At 47.2% G+C, this 16,429-nt stretch overlaps 1 protein-coding gene across 1 annotated transcript in view; it reads right to left on the reverse strand.

Moving 5' to 3' along the window:
* The window catches only part of ADRA1B (adrenoceptor alpha 1B), a 60,927-nt gene extending 47,895 nt beyond the window's left edge, over positions 1-13,032 (reverse strand). Inside the window, exon 1 of the mRNA XM_067732972.1 lies at positions 11,515-13,032. Within this exon, the coding sequence (XP_067589073.1) occupies positions 11,515-12,463 (949 nt within the window). The 5' untranslated portion in view covers positions 12,464-13,032. The remainder of the gene's footprint in view (positions 1-11,514) is intronic.
* Between the last annotated feature and the right edge of the window lie 3,397 nt (positions 13,033-16,429).

The following is a 16,429-nucleotide window of genomic DNA, read 5'->3' on the forward strand; positions in this document are numbered from 1 at the left end:
CAAGTTATAGTAGTTATTTATCTGGCTTGCTGCTAGATCTTGTTTAATATGTTAATAATGAAGAACATTGGTTTACTCTACAGTAAATTTGTTTTTTTAACATTATAATAGCTATTTCAACATAACTGATTTTCTTTGATATCCTGTGTATCTTATTTTATGTATCTATTGTAAGAAGGGGCTTCACCAGATTGCCAAAGGGGCCCGTGCAACAAAAAAGCCCAAGAACTTTTGCTTAAGATAAAGTCTGCAGAGCTGGGGATAAGGAGTCACAAATGACACTATGAGGGTATACCTGGAAGCAGGTACCACTTTCTCTTGATGCCAGGGGCTGATTGATGGCCTGAATATATAAATCAGAGATGTAATTTTTTTTGTTTGTTCCAGTTGGTAGCACCCCCCTCCTCCCCCACCAGCTGCCTCTCTGGATCTCTGCCCGGCCCTGTGCTGGTGGCGTGAGCCCTGGGGCCCATGCCTGTGAATGACAGTGAGCCCGGCTTGCCCTTGGTCCTATTTTAACCTCCTTCTGGGCCATGGCCAGGGTGCTGAGCTCAGCCTCAAAGCGATGCATGTTAGCTTGGCAGGAAACTCTATCTTAAAGAAGAATTTTAAAAAGCGTGCGAAGCTAAGCCCCAGATGCATCCCAGCTTCAGGGGAATAAGACACTGTGCGCAGATACCCCTGGAAAAAGTTAAATGGGTCTCTGAAAGGAATGGTCCACTTGCATGTGCTAGGACTTTCTATTTCTGAACATTTCGGCATGAACTGTTCATTGGTGCGACTTTTACAGCGGACTTTATGTGCTCACACCGAAGAGGGGCACTTGAGTGCTCAAAGGGGACTCACGTGTGCTGCCCCTGGGTGTGGTCACGAGTGTGCTGTTGACACAATCTAAGAACACAAGCCTGCCAGTGAGGATGGTACAATGGGCTGACCTATGCTCTGTCATGTCAGGAGGGGGGTGATGAATGGGTGAGGATGCCCCTCCCCCACCATCATTCCAGCCTGACAAGTACCTAGGACATAGCTGGCTTTTCTCCTCCTCCCCCCAATATCAGTTTGGCCCACCTTTCTTTCCGTCTCCTCTTCATTCTGGAGACACTCATCATTCAGATCACACCATCTGCCTTGTGCTGAAATGGATCCACTCCTTCACTGACTCACTCATCTAAGTATTTAGGGTCAGCCAGCCATGGATTCAGATCCCAGCTCAGTGACTCACTTGTGCAAGTAGGGTAAATTAACTGAATGAAGACTTAAAAATTTCCGACCAACCTTTACATTAATTCCTTTTTCCCACAAAAAACACACCCGTGAAGTTGTGTCTTTCCTCCTTCCCTTCATTCACTCATTATTAATCTTTCTCGGTACTGCTGAGGCTATGGATGCCAGACTCTCTCCTCCCCCATCTCAGGCTTCTCAGTGAAACCAAGGCACCATTGGATGTTCCATTGTAAACACTCTTACTCCGGGAGTTAAAATATCGAGGTACTTTTATCATTCAAATTGAGACATTTTGAGAATATGAGAGGGTTACAATAATCATCATAGTGCCCTTGGTAACAGACATAAGTGGAGACTGGCTCAGGCAAGGTGGGATGTCTGGTCACCCCATTATAGAGCAATGCTATATCACCTACAAACAGACCCAGTGTATCTTTGGTGCATTTAGCAAAGCTGGACACCTTCACTTTTTTGGGGAAATGCTTTGATATTAAAGAAATCAAAGTAGACTTCATGGGATAAATTAGAATGTTGGCCTTCCTTCCATTAATTTTAGGGCCGTGTGTGTATGTCGTGTGTGTGTATGTGTGTGTGTGTGTGTGTGTGTGTGTGAGAGAGAGAGAGAGAGAGAGAGAGAGAGAGAGAGAGAGAATTTAGAATTACATTTGGAGGTGGGGGCAGCATTCACTTCTCAATACCTTGGGCCTTTCTGAAGGTCTTAATCAGGCCCTGCTATAAAGTCACCAGAATTGTGTCCTCCTCTCCTACTTCTGTGGGGACCAACTCTGACCATATTCCTCCCAGAGGCGAGAGGCAGGTGACAAGGGCTGAGAAGGTGAGGGAAAATGGGGACTGACTGGCAAAAGACAAGTCTCCCCCAGAGGCGGTGGAATGGCAACCTTTTATGAAGAATGAAGATGTTGTCCAATTTTCAAGCTCATAACTTGGGTCCACTCCGGTCTTCATCTATCTAATCTTTCTTCATTGGGTCCATAACCAGACCCATATTGGCCATTTGGTTTCACAAGAGCAGTCAAGACAGTTTCAACGTGCTTGTGGTATTTTCAAGGAATGTAGAACAAGTCACCTAACCTCTAAGCCCGTTTCCTCATTTATAAAGTGAGCAGAACATTAATACCTATCTGATGGGCTATTGGGAGGTTCAAATGGTAGATGAAGTCTGGCACATACTGTGTGAATCATAGCTGCATTTGCTATTTTTATTGGGAGTCTAGTAGGTACATGTCTCTGGGCATGGAGGACAGGAAGATGAGTGAAACCTGGACCATTTCCTCCGGAGGTTTGCAGCCCAGTAACACTGCTGAAGATGTGCCAATCAGTCCTGATTCCCGTGAACAAATGTGACAAGCACCATACACAAGGTATAAAGACAGCCATCACCATCAGGGAAAGGGGTGGGGACCAGAAAAAACTTCCTAAGAGAGGTGTCCACAAAACTGGGGGTCTACAGGTGGACAAGATTTGGATGTTCAGAGGGTACGGGAAGAGCATTCCTGCCAGAGGGAAGAGTACGAAAAACACATAGGGTAAGGAAAATGTAAGGTGTATTTGGGGAAACAGCAAGCAATTTGAGTTAACGTGCGCTCCTAGCACCCGTGTTAGGCAAAGAGGAAAGATGCGGTCACTGCTTACAAGAAGTTCACACATAAGTCCATCAGTCACGAGGCTGCTAGAGAGAGCCGCCCCTGTAGTGTTTGGGGTGGACCATGGGCACTTCCTTAACCTCAGGGCTCCTCTCTTCATGGGATCCTCCAAAGCCCTGGGTGGGATCCCAGCGTGTCTCCTCTAGGTAGTATTATTTTGCAAAGTTTTCATGAGTAAGGTCTATTACATGCAACTGGTTAGGATCACTATCTAATTCCACTCCGACTTCCCTCTGTCATAATTTCCCTTCATGTGGGTGTTAGTATAGGGGTTGTGGGCATTTTTGGGAACTAGCTAAGAGTTAAAGATACATTTCATTTGGGTTCTCTTGAATATACATATATGGTGTGCATATATGTATATCCTTATATACATATATGTGCATTTTCTTTCTGTATAGCTAGGTTATCACTAGTCAGGGTTACTGCAAAGTGGAAAAACAGCTTCTAGAAATACTCTCTTGTCCACGATGCAACCCTTTGTGACAAGAAGAGGTAGGACCAGAGGCTGATCCAAGGTAGGAGAGAGTCCTATGGTGCTGAGATCACACGTATGTGGTGAAGAGGTGAATCAAGTTCTGAAATGTATTCAGCCAGAAGTTAGGCTGTGAAAAAGTGTTGTAAATTTTATGTGTTTAACCCCAAAGCCCAAATTTGATAAAAGCCTTAAAGGTATATGGCACTACCCGTAATATGTTGTGAAGCTGAAAAAAATCTAAAGCACCCATAATAAAAGAAAGAGAAATTTTGACTTAGCTTGCTAGGGGAAAGACCCAATTATTTTTATATTCCTTATGTTCTCACCAGGATATGGTGCCTTTTGGTTGCTGAATAACAGGCAGCCACTTGCCCTTCCTTTCCATCTTCTCAGAATAGACTCTGCTTTCCCTAGGGCCTCTCTGGGCTTCCATAAATCAGGGCTCAGAGCCCCACACCTAGTATACCCCCAGTAATGAGCCCTTTAGCTTATTCCGATTGCCTAGATGTGAATCCAGGTTCTGTCACTAATCAGCTGGGTGGCCTGAGGCAAATCACCCAATCTCTCTGAACTTCAGTTTCCTCATCTGTAAAATGGAGACAACCATAGTGTCCATCTGGTAAGCCTCTGGAGAGGAGTGAATGAGAGCCTGCATAGAAAGCACCCTTAGCCTGGTTAAGCCAGGCACATGGCAAGACCTAATAAATGGAGCTATTAGTATTACTGTTATCAGATGTGGTTAGGGAGCACAGTGACATCCTGCAGATGTGGGAGAAAGCAATTTCCCATTGTGGCCTGGTGGCCATCAGTTATTTTTATGAGCCACACATACTCAGGTAAAGGCATCTCCTGCATTAGAGATCTTAATAGGCCCATCTGTGATGGCACTGCAGCTACACACATGCCCACTGGCATTTCTGTGGTCTGTTTCACCCCAGAAGGACTGGGTGCTTCCACAAATGGCCCCCATCCTATCATACCTGACAAGCATGACTCCACACACATCATCCTTCCCCCTCACCGCCCCCCTGCCCCCCGCCCTAAGCCTTTGACTCTTATGGCAAAGCTGAGGCTAATTTGTTTATCCATCACTGAGAGGATAAATCACCCTCCCCCTTTCTTCCTGCTTTCTCCCACAAATATTTATCGTGCCTAACTATCATGGTGTCTCCCATGATTCTAAGACTTTAGGAGACTCACAGTAAAATTTCAAAAAAAATTTTTGGTGGGGACAGACATAGGGTTACCAACTTTTTCTTTTGCCAAGTAGAATACCACACACACACACACACACACACACACACACACACAATGACTATCACTATCACTTATTACCGTCATCCCATTAAAGAAATGTTATTTCAGTTTCCCAAAATAGACAGGACATAGTCTTTAGAACAAAAGAACAGTCATTTATATTGAGTACATTTAGAAAAACACAGGATTTTCCTAACTCTTCTTTCATTTTGTCATGAGCCAGTAAAAATGTTATCACCCATGGGCACCAGACCTCAGACAAATGTGTGGAAGCACTGTAGTAACAACAAGAATAATATAACATATGTTTATTGAGTGCCAAATATGGAGTCTAATAGATTCTATCATTTACTAGCTGTGTGACCTTGGGCAATTTACCGAACCTCGCTGAACTCTAGACACAGGGTGATGATCCTTGCTCTGCAGAGGGGCTGTGAGAATTACAAGCTATATAGAACACTTAGTGTTGAGCAGTGTTGCCTGCTACATTGAAGACCTGCTTCCACAGGGCTCATTCTCCTCCCCTTCTCCAGGGAGGCTCTAGTTTGAAGAGTTCACCTTCCCTCCTAACAATCCTCTGCCTTCCTCTGTATGGACTGGCCCGAGGGACTGGGCAGGACTGGGGATGTTTCTGGCTGCACTGGGGGAAGTTTAACCAAACTCTGGTTCTCCAAGGGGTGTTCATTCCAGGTTCCCAGGCATGGGGAGGACTAGTGCTATGCTGGTGGCATAATTGCCTGTGAGAACTGGTTAAAAATTGAGATTCATGGCCCCATCATGAAAGATTCTGATACAAAGGTCTGTGGTGGAGGTCAAGAATCTGTGCTTTTGAAAGCAGTCCCCTGCCAGATGTTTCTAATGAGCAACTGGGTTTGCTGATGGTCATGGCTCCTGGTTTTTGGGTTGGGACATTTTGTCCACTCACCTCATAAGAGTGTCTGGCGTATCATTCCTAGCATGGTATCTTGTGAGCCCTGATGAATGGGGTCTGAGGAGATCCTGGGAGGAATCCTCTTGGTTGTGTTTCACCCAGTAAACTCAGGGCTATTCCAGATACATCTCTTATTCTCCTGTATCATAACCAACCCATCCCCAAGTCCTTGAATCTGTCTACTTCTCTCCACCTCCACTGCTACCAGTGTGGTCTAAATTACCACCAGTGCTCACTGGGATTACAGCCTCCTAACTGCCCCATCTCTGCTCTGTGCTCCATGTAGCTGCCTGGGTCATCTTTTAAACACATAATCAGATTGTCTCTCTTGTCGGCTTCAAACCCTTCGGTACTGGCCATGGCAATTTATCATAAAATCTAAAATCATTAATGTGGCACAAAAGCCCCTGCATGGCCCAACCTGTGCCTGCACCTCCAGCCTCGACTTGCACCTGCCTCCCCTCTGTTCTCCGGGCTCTGGTAGTTCCCTACCAGCTCCTCCCTCAGGACTTTCAGGTGTGCCCTTCCTTCTGCCTGGAGCTCTCTTCTTCTACCTGCCCCTTTCACTGAATTAACTCCTCCAAACTGTTCAGGGTTCTGCCTAAATGCCAGTCAGGGATCCCTGTAATACACCGATCCCTGTCGTATACTTCTAATAGCAGCATACCCCTTTTCTTCAAATCTTTTTTCACAATTTGCATTTATGTTTATTTGCATGTGTGTATTTTTCAAATTATCTGTGTTCCTCACTAGAACTAAATTCTATGAGAACGTGAAACACAGCTGCTTTGCTCCACAATCTCCAGCACGACGCCTGGACCTAGTAGGCTTCCAATAAATACATACTTATTCAGTGAATGAATGAATGAATGAATGATTAAAGATGTGGAAACAAGTCCCTATATGAAGGCCAAGATCTCACTTTTTATTCCTGGTTGGGGTGACTAAATGCCCAATGTTGAGAGACCCATGTCATACACAGTGCAGGAGGTAGAGAGAAAGCCGAGCCCTGAGCTAGAATGTGGATGACCTTCCCTGATAGTTTATGAGTGAATTTTTTTCAGGGGTGAGTAGGGAATGGAAGAAAGACAGGGTTTTGTAACAGAAGTAGAATAATCAGCTTTTGACAAGGTGGCTCTGGGGTTCCTGGAGAACATTTGCTATGAGAGCAGGTTGGGACCAGAAAGCAAAAAGGTCAGACATCTTTGTGCACTGGACCAGGTAAGTGCCTGTTCTGACAGACACGGATTCAATTCTTGTCTCTACCATTTACTTGCTGTGTGACCTTGGGCAAGAAGTCTAACCTCTCTGAGCTTCAGTATATTTAACTGTCGAGAGGGAGCTATTACTTTCCCCTGTCAGGGTAGCTGTGAGGATTAGTGAGATAATGTCTGTAGAGGGCCTAGCAGAATGTCTGGTACATAGTATGTGCTCCATGATAATAGGATCTCACTAGGCTGTGAGCCTCCTGCACACAGGGGCCATGTTTGCTTTGGTTCAACAACCCAGTGATTAGTACAAAGCCTAGCACATAGTAGGTGCTTTAGGAAGTCTTCATTAATGATTTTATAAATGACTGAATGTATTTTCCTGCAGTAAGATCTCCCTCTTCTAGGAAGGATTCCCTGTGTGTAAAATTTTCCCTCACTCAAACCAATTGACTTCCCTGTGAGCAACTCAAATCCCTGTGTTTTGAAACCTCAGAACTGGAGGATTAGTGTGTGTGTCTGTGGGGGTGGCTCTGTCCTGAGTCATCTCTGAGACCCCCACCCTCCCTTATGCTCTTGTGGGAGCTGGAAATTCATCAGCCCTAATCTGAATGAGAGGACTGGAGAAACAAATCAATGGAGAGAGGGATTCCGATTTGGTTCAAGTACTATAGAGATTACAACTGTTTCTTTGAAGCTGACCATTTATTTGGAGGGGAAAGCAGTTAGTTCAATAATGGCTTCCTGATGCCTTTCAGCATTTTAAAAGACGGAAGAAGGATTTGGAGCGAGGCAAGGTTCCAGTGTTTTCGAAACAACACACCAAGCCCAGCTACCAGTTGGCTGCCCAGCGCTTCCTGCTACCCACCCGCACCCCCATCTACTACACACCCCCCTGCACCCCAGTGCAATGCATATCCCTCAATAGCCCAGCTGCTTCTTGAACCCTGACCAGGCGGGTGGGAGTTGGCCTTCATTGTAATGCCAGGCAGCTGAAGATTCCTTGGACACCATGCACATCGCCCATCAAGTAGAAATGCTACTATATTATATTCCAATTATTTCCTGTCCTTCCATGGCCTGATTCCAGGGGCTGAATAAAGAGGTCCTTGTTTGGTGGCTCCATCCCTGCTCCTGAGTAAGTGAGAGCTGGTCCCTGGCCCAACTTGGTGTGAGGCCACAGGGAAAAAGGGTGGGAGGAGATAGGGAGGGTGTTACAGGTGGGGAGGGCTCCACAGGAGATGGGAGGCCTGTCTCTGCAGGCAGTCCAACCTCGCTCGCAAAAATAAAAACAAGGGAGGAAGGAAAACAAATGGGGCCCCTGACCAGGACCCTGTAGGGGGCAAGGCTATTTTCCTTCCTTCCCAGGAGGAATCCCAACCCTCCTCTTCCACGGAGAACACAAACACAGCGATAGAAACTTCCAGGCACCTGGAAGTCTATCGCCAACTAGAAGTTTACTCCTACCTGGGCTTCTCTGTTTGCCAACCACTGTCTTCCCCCAGATCTGCTTTCTCCCCTTCTGAGTGAAAAGCCTTTCATGGAAAATTTAGAATTTGGAACCTGCATCAGATTCCAAAGGAGTTATTGTTCTACATCATGTTATTTATTTTATTTATTTTTTTATTTTTTTTTTGCTGTACTTGGGCCTCTCACTGTTGTGGCCTCTCCCGTTGCGGAGCACAGGCTCTGGACGCGTAGGCTCAGCGGCCATGGCTTACAGGCCTAGCCGCTCCGCGGCATGTGGGATCTTCCCGGACCAGGGCACGAACCCGTGTCCCCTGCACCGGCAGGCGGACTCTCAACCACTGTGCCACCAGGGAAGCCCCATGCTACTTTTATTTGGGTGTTATTTGAACTCAGACGAAGTAGAAGCCCACATCTCATTTTGCTCAGATGCTCTTTCTATTGATAAATTACTAAGAACATGTTAATTAAGCACCTTCTCTGTTTGAAACTCTTGAGTAACTTTCGAAGTCCATCCCAAATTCAAGGCCTGGAGTCCACACTCCTTACCCGCCAAGGGTTGGATTTCCAGGGGAGAAGCATGTGGATAGACTCAGCTCAGGGACAGCACACTGGGAGAACTCCGGGAGATAACAGTTGGTCAGGAAGTCTTCAAGTCAAGGAGAAGAGAAACAAGCTCTGATAGCATCAAGGTGGCAAGAACATCTCACTTTCTGTGGCATGGAAGCCACAGAAAGTGATATGTTAGGAACATAAGGTCTCAGAAAGGCATGGACAGAAAGAGGGGGGAAACTGAAATAGTATAAGTGAGAAGAAACTGAGGGTGGGTGTGAAGAACAGGACCCAGAGAGAAGCCACATCGTTCTGCACCACCGCGTGGGTGGTGAAGTGCTAACCTTTGCAGCGTTTAAAAACCTGGGTGTCCAGGAGGTTGGAGCCTGAAAGGAGCAGAGAGATCCCCTGGCCGGTGCTTCTCAAAGCCTGGTCTGGGGATCACCTCTTCAGAATCACCTGGTGGGCTGGTTAAACGTGATTCCTGGGACTTCTCTGATTTACTGGCTCGGATTCTCTATGTGTTAGGTCTTAGAAGCTGAATTTTTATCTAGTTCCACAAATGATTCTGATCCTTATTGAAGTCTGAGAGCCCTTGATCGAGTCCAGCCCTCTTGGTCCCTGGAAGTGAGACCTGAAGCCCAGCTGGTAAAGCAACACACCTAAGTTCACAGAGCTAATCTATGGCAAAGCTCACATACATAACTCTATTGCTCCTGACCCTCAGAGCAGTACTCTTTCCATTTCAACATGCTGGCAGCCTCTTCAGTTGTTTCCCCTGCCACCTAAAGTGAAAGCCTGCACCTTTGATCCACTCCTGCATCCTGCTGGGGCTTTGTCTTTCCTGAGGATGCTCTGGTCACAGCCTCTGCCAGCTGAGGATCGGGGGTGGCGGGGGGGGGGGGGGGGCGGGCGGTGGGGGGAAGAAGGAAGAAAGGAAAAGGATCTAGTTCCCTTCTGAGCCTTTAATAACAGGTATTGGCAACTGAATGGAGAAGAAAACACAGTTTTAGCTGCAGGGGGTATTGGGGTTTGGTTTGTACTACTAAGAGCTAACTTTCATTGAGTATTTGCTGTGTACCAGACACTGTATTAAGTCCTTTCCATGTACTAGTGCAAACCCCATGGAGCAAATAGTAATTAGCCCTATTCTGCAGATGAAGAAACTGAGGCTCACAGAGAAGTCATCATTTGCCCAAGGTCACATGGCTAATTATTGGCCAAATCACTCCATGTGCAACCACGATCTTTGTATGGTCCAATGGAGTGTGAACTGTCATCCACTTTAACTGGACAAGCCTGCGAAAGGACCCTGAGACCTTGGGAAAGAAAAGAAAGCTGGGCAGCGGGATGTGATCACTACTTGGGGTAGAGCTTCAAACCCTCTCCACTTAACACGCTGAAAATATTTCTGAAAGGCATTAGCTCGAAAGCTAGCCTTAGAAATGACAATATGGAGAGTAGGTTAAACAGTTTTTCTTTATCATTTTTAAACGGAAACTCCCGACATCAGTTTACCCTCTTTCTATTTGGCTCTTTCTCTTGGAAGCAGTGTGTCTTTAGGATTTTTGTTACTTTGGGGATTTGTTTATGTTCAGTTCCAACTGAGCCCCTGGTGTGACTGTAGGTGTTAGTGGTCCATGGCAAGTAACAGCTGTTGTCTCTTCTGAGATCACAGCACATGACTCTGTCATAATTACCTCCCTCCATTCATTTTCTGGAGTGTCCCCCAGGGATAGAAAAAGAAATCAAAGCAGATCACTGCCTCAGAGAAGGGACAAGTGTTTCCTGAGCCATGTGGACAGCATGTCACAGTACCCTCCTCTAGGTTTACCTCCTACCCAGACCTTGGCTTCATCCTTAGAGGAAGTCAGGTAGCCTTTTGAACAACTCACTTAGTAGGACTCCCAAACAAAAGAAGATGGGCACATTTTCACAGGAGAGAAAGGGCTCAGTTTCATACTAGCAGGACTTGGCGTCTGGTAGCTGAAGGTGAGGGGCAACTATAATTTAATTCTGGACATTCCATAAACCACCAGAGTTAGGGATATTTTGGGGTGAAAACTGAGAATGTGTGACCCTCTGGCCGTCTTCCTTCTCTTTCAAATCTCAAGCTTTAGATAAAGGCTGGTTGGGGCTGTGAGGCTGTAAAATGCTCTTATTAGCTCGTAATGGAGGGAGTGCATGGAGGTGATAGCAAGTGGTGAAAGGAGGAGAGGGAGAAGGCAGCCTCTGCAAAGCTCTTGAGGAGCGTGGATCTCTGCAGGAGCCCTGGAAATGCTGAATGAAAACTGCCTTTCTGTGTACGAGCTGCCTCCCTGCTTCCCAAATGCCGTGTCTGCGGTAACTACAAACTATTTTGTATGCAGCATTAGTGACACCACCTTAGTGGGCACATGATTACTACTGTAATAACGCTGGTGTGATGTTCAAGTCCAGTGTCCTTTTAAATTATTAAACCAAGGCTGTTGAATGAGTCATTGCACATACCAGATTTGCCTCCTGAGGTTCTATTTCAAGTGACTCGTACCTTAGCGCGTTTCACTAACACCTGAGTTGGTTCTTAGCCACCTACCCAATCTGCAAAGCCTTTGCAGAACAAACAACATTCCCCAACCTCCAAACACACAGACTGCATAAAAAACTAAAACCCACAAAAAACTTTATAGTAAGCTCATCAGTAAACCCAAGATCTGAAAATGCCCCGTTCCCCTCCGCCAGTTCCCAACTTACCAAGTGGTAGAGCGATGAAGAAGGGTAGCCAACACAAGATGAACATACCGACTACAATGCCCAAGGTCTTGGCTGCTTTCTTTTCCCGGGAGAACTTAAAAAGTTTGACAGCTATGGAACTCCTGGGGTTGTGGCCCTTGGCCTTGGTACTGCTGAGGGTGTCCTCATGAAAGTTCTTGGAGTGGATCCTCAAGGTCAGCTCCTTGGAGTTGGACATCTCCTTCATGACTCCAGCCTCCAGGTTCTTGGTGGTCCTCTTGGCAACGATGTAGACCCGGCAGTACATGACCAGGATGACCGCCAGAGGGATGTAGAAGGAGCCCAGGGAGGAGAAGAGAGCATAGAAGGGTTCTTCAGTGACCCCACATTCCTTGTCATCATTGGGCGCCGGCTCCTTCCACCCAAGAAGAGGCCCAATGGAGATGACCGTGGACAAGACCCAGACACCGAGGAGTGCCAAGATGGCCTTCCTCCTGGTGACCAGCGATGGGTACTGCAGAGAGTAGCGCACCCCGATGTAGCGGTCGATGGAGATGGCGCACAGGCTCAAAATGGAGGCTGTGCAGCACAGGACATCCACGGCAGCCCAGATGTCACAGAAGATACGGCCCAGCACCCAATAGCCGAGCACCTCCAGGGCCGCAGAGAAGGGCAGCACAGTGAAGCTTAGCAGCAGGTCGGCAATGGCCAGGTTGACAATGAAGTAGTTGGTGGGCGTCCTCAGGTGACGGTTGCAGGCCACAGACAAGATGACTAGGATGTTGCCCACGATGGCAAAGAGGATGAAGGCGCCCAGCACCAGGCCCACGGAGATGGCCCTGGTGATGTCCAGCTGGGGCAGTGTGGAGTTGCTCGAGGTCTGGTTGGGGCCAGTGAAGTTGGCATTTTTCAACTCTCCCCAGTGGGCAGGTGCTCCTGTGTTGTGGCCGGTGTCCAGATCGGGATTCATTTTAGAGTCCGCCCTCCATAGCCAGAGGGGTGACAGGGCTGGGAAGGGCTGATGAAGGCTCCTCAGCTGCCCTGAAACTTTGCTTCCCCCGTGGTCTTCTTCCCAAAGGCGTCCTCCTGGCGAGAAGTCATCTCCCCCGGGCAGCCCAGCCCGGCAGCACGTCTCCTGCCTGCACCGAGACGCTCGCTCGCCTGTCAGAGCGAAGAGGAGGAGAGAGGGGACGAGGCGGCAGCTCCAAGTTTAATGGTCCACGTCAGGAGCGCCGGGCCGGGCTCGCGGGGAGCGGCGGGGAGGAGCGGGCGGCGGGGCAGGGGGCGCCCGGCTCTGCCCGGCCCGCGGCGGGTCTGCGGACAGCGGCGCCTCCGCCCAGCTAGCGCCGAGGAGGGTCTGCTTTCAATGAGCCGCCTCTGGGATGACTGCACGGCGGTGACATCAGGCGGGGGAGCCCGGCGCCCTGACTCCGCGCGGCACTAGGGGGCAATGCGGGTCCGGCGAAGGCGTCCGCAGCCCCGACGCCGCCACCCTGCTCAGCCCGGAGGCGGGCCGCGCCCCCCGTCTCCCCGAGGGCAGGCTAGTAGGGGGAGGGTAAGAGGTGGGGGGAGCGGGGGCGGGGGTGGGGGCAGAGTGACTTGAGCGTGGGGATCCCCCTGTCCCCCACCCCCAGGTGGCTCACTGGGCTTCTTTTTTCCTCCTATTCACTCCGCAGTTTCAAAAGTGGGCTGGGGATGCTTGCCTTTAGTGAGGGGCGTCTGGAGTCAGCACTCAGATATAGGGGGCTCTGCAACTTGCGTGGCACCTAAAAGAGGAAGAATTCCAAAGTTAGTCAAATGAGAGGGACTTGAGTCAGATCTGAGACCAACCCCCATCCTTCCCTCCCTGTGAAACCTCTCTGGTCTCATAAGAAAACTCGGAAGCTTCTTGTCAATCATTCATTCAATCACTCATTCATTTAACAGATTGTTAACTGGGAACCCCCTGTCTGCCCTGGGTTCTGTTCTAGGCGCTGTGGGTAGAGTAATTGAACCAAGTAGACAAAGACCCCTGTCCTTGGGGAGCTTCCATTCTAGTGGGAGGAGACCAACAAATAAGTAGGCAAATTCTGAGGTGCGCCCTATGCTGTCAGGCGTAGCAGAGAAAATAAAGCAAGATTGGGGAAATGGAATGCTGTGGGGCGCATTTGGAATTTATATGGGTGCTCAGGATTTTCCTGAAGTGATGTTTGAGCCAAGACCTGAAAGAAATGAACAAACTGTGGGCTCTCTGGGGGTAGGAATGGGGTAAGACCTCCAGGCAAATGGGGAGGGGACTTGGAGAATCCAGATTATTTGTTGAATTCTCTTCCCCTTTCTGCCTGATTTCCATGTTGGACATTCAGCTATAGGGACACACTTCCCAAGGTGGGTGAATGGTACTTAGGAAAGAGGGTATGGCCAAGGATGCCGAGGGAGAGCCTTATGTTAGTTAACATTTATCCACTTGTCGCATCTTCTCACGACCCTAGGAAAGAAGGACTATTCTCATAATCATTTTCATTTAGTGGATGGGACACCAAGGTGCAGTGAAATTTAACTATGTGTAAATCCACATGGCCATCAAGGAGTGAATTTGGGAGTTGAACCCAACTGCGTGTCTATCCAAAGTTGAGCACTTAGCTGTTACGTCACACTTTTCCCCCAGAAGCAAGGAAGGGGGTGAATTCTCACCCCCAGCTTTATTGAGATATAATTGACATATAACATTATGTAAGTTGATTTGAGACACTTATATATCGCAAAGTGATTACCATCATAGTGTTAGCTAATACTGCCAACATGTCACGTAATTACCATTTCTTTTTTTGTGGTGAGAACATTTAAGATCTACTCTCTTAGCAACTTTCAAGTATATGATATAGTATTATTAACTACGATCACCATGCTGCACATTAGATCCCCAGAACTTATTCATCTTATAACTGGAAGTTTTCACCATTTGACCAACATTTCCCCACTCCAGCCCCTCCCCACCCAACCCCTGGTAACCACCACTTAACTAACTCTGTTTCTATGAGGATTTTTTTTCTTTTAGATTCACATATAAGTGATATCATGTAGTATTTGTCTTTCTCTGTCTGACTTATTTCACTTAGCATAATGCCCTCAAGTCTTATCTACGTTGCTGCAAATGGTGGGATTTCTTTCTTTGTCTTGGCTGAATAATACTCCATTGTGTGTATATGTGTGTGTGTGTGTGTGTATGCCACATCTTCTTTATCCATCCATCAGCTGATGGACATTTGTTTCCATGTCTTAGCTCTTGTGAATAATGCTGCAGAGAACATGGGAGTGCAAAGGAAATCCTTTTTTCATTTGCTTTGGATATATACCCAGACGTGGGATAGCTATTTTTAATTTTTTGAGGAACCTCCTTACTGTTTTCCATAGTGACTGTGCCAATTTACATTTGAGGTAGGGGTGGATTGATTGTTATAGATGGAGCTGTCTTCCAAGTAGTCAGTTTTGGGACCTGAGCTACTAGTGCTGGGAGGGAACTCACATTTATTGAGTTTCCACTGATAGCCAAGCATTTACTCATTTTCTTTTATTCTTCACAACAACTTTTAACAGAAGTATACCATTCTCCATTGACAGTTGAGAAAACCATGGTTCAGAGAGAGTTAGAATATTCCTGAGGTTGTATGGCTAGTAGACATGTGGCAGAGCAATGGGTAGTGAGAGCTGGAGACTGAAAGGTAAAGCCTGGGGACTTCCCTGGCAATCCAGTGATTAAGACTCCATGCTCCCAATGCAGGGGCGTGGGTTCAATCCCTAGTCCAGGGACTAAGATCCCACATGCTACACAGCAAAAAAAAAAAAAAAAAGTAAAGCCTGATGCCTTCTTTACTCTCGTCCAGAATCCTGCATCTAGGGCTTCCTACTTCCTGCCCTTGATAATCACTGTAGCCTGGTATTCAGAGGTGGGGAACCAGGAAGCCATTCAGGGTGATTTACATTTAAGCTCTCCATCCTAAAGGTGGGTCCCTAACCTCATATATATATATATATATATATATATATATATATATATATGTATGTGTGTGTGTATATATATATATATATATATGTATATATGTATATTTGGAGGTGGTAGGATATCATACACCTATCTAGGGATTTAATCTCTCCCACCAAAATTTACAGACCCTCAAATGCACAAAATACACAATTTCAAGGAGTTCCCTGAGATTAAGGAATCTGTGATAGAGATAGCCCTAAAAACAGACTTTTTCTATTTCAATTAAACTGGCTTAAGTTGTATATGAAGATTTTAAAATAAGAGATTCACTGGTTTATAGTGATTTAGCTCTTCAAGAGCTAGCAGAACTCTTGCTTGCCCATCTTCCCATTTTGGAGGTGGTCGAGGAGGCAGAAAATTGGTAAACTCCCACAGCTAGTCAGGTGCAGAGCAGGTTCTCAAACTCCATTTCCCTGCCCCACAGAGCGGTGCACCTTCCTCTGCCCCAGACAGAAGCCACACACGGCAGCTACTCATGACTTATACAGCAGACTGTGAGACAGGGACGACTTGGGCAGGCCTCTACCAGGGGTCCTTATGAAGAGGAGAGATTGTCCTTGGTCCTGGGGGGCTCATGTACTGATCTGTCTGGAGATAGGGTCTGGGCCAGATGATCTTTTGAGGTCTTCTAGTTCCAGGTGGTCAGCTTCCTTTGCTGGATAAAGAGGCCTCTGAAGGCAACCATGCTGCCCCTTCTCCAATGCACTGTCCACAGCGGTGGTGGGAGTGGGGTCTCATACACTCAGCTCCCACCATCCTCCTATATCTTTAAGTCTAGGATGATGGTGCTTCTCTTGAACTGCTTTACTCCCAAGGGGAAGTGGGAGGAGGAAGAGAACGCCAGCAGGTTGGCAGAAAGCTGGTGATTATCACAAAGACAGGGATGTAGGAGGGAAAGAGTGGGGCAGAATG

This window comes from Pseudorca crassidens, chromosome 3, assembly GCF_039906515.1.
Source record: "Pseudorca crassidens isolate mPseCra1 chromosome 3, mPseCra1.hap1, whole genome shotgun sequence".
Taxonomy (NCBI): Eukaryota; Metazoa; Chordata; class Mammalia; order Artiodactyla; family Delphinidae; genus Pseudorca; species Pseudorca crassidens.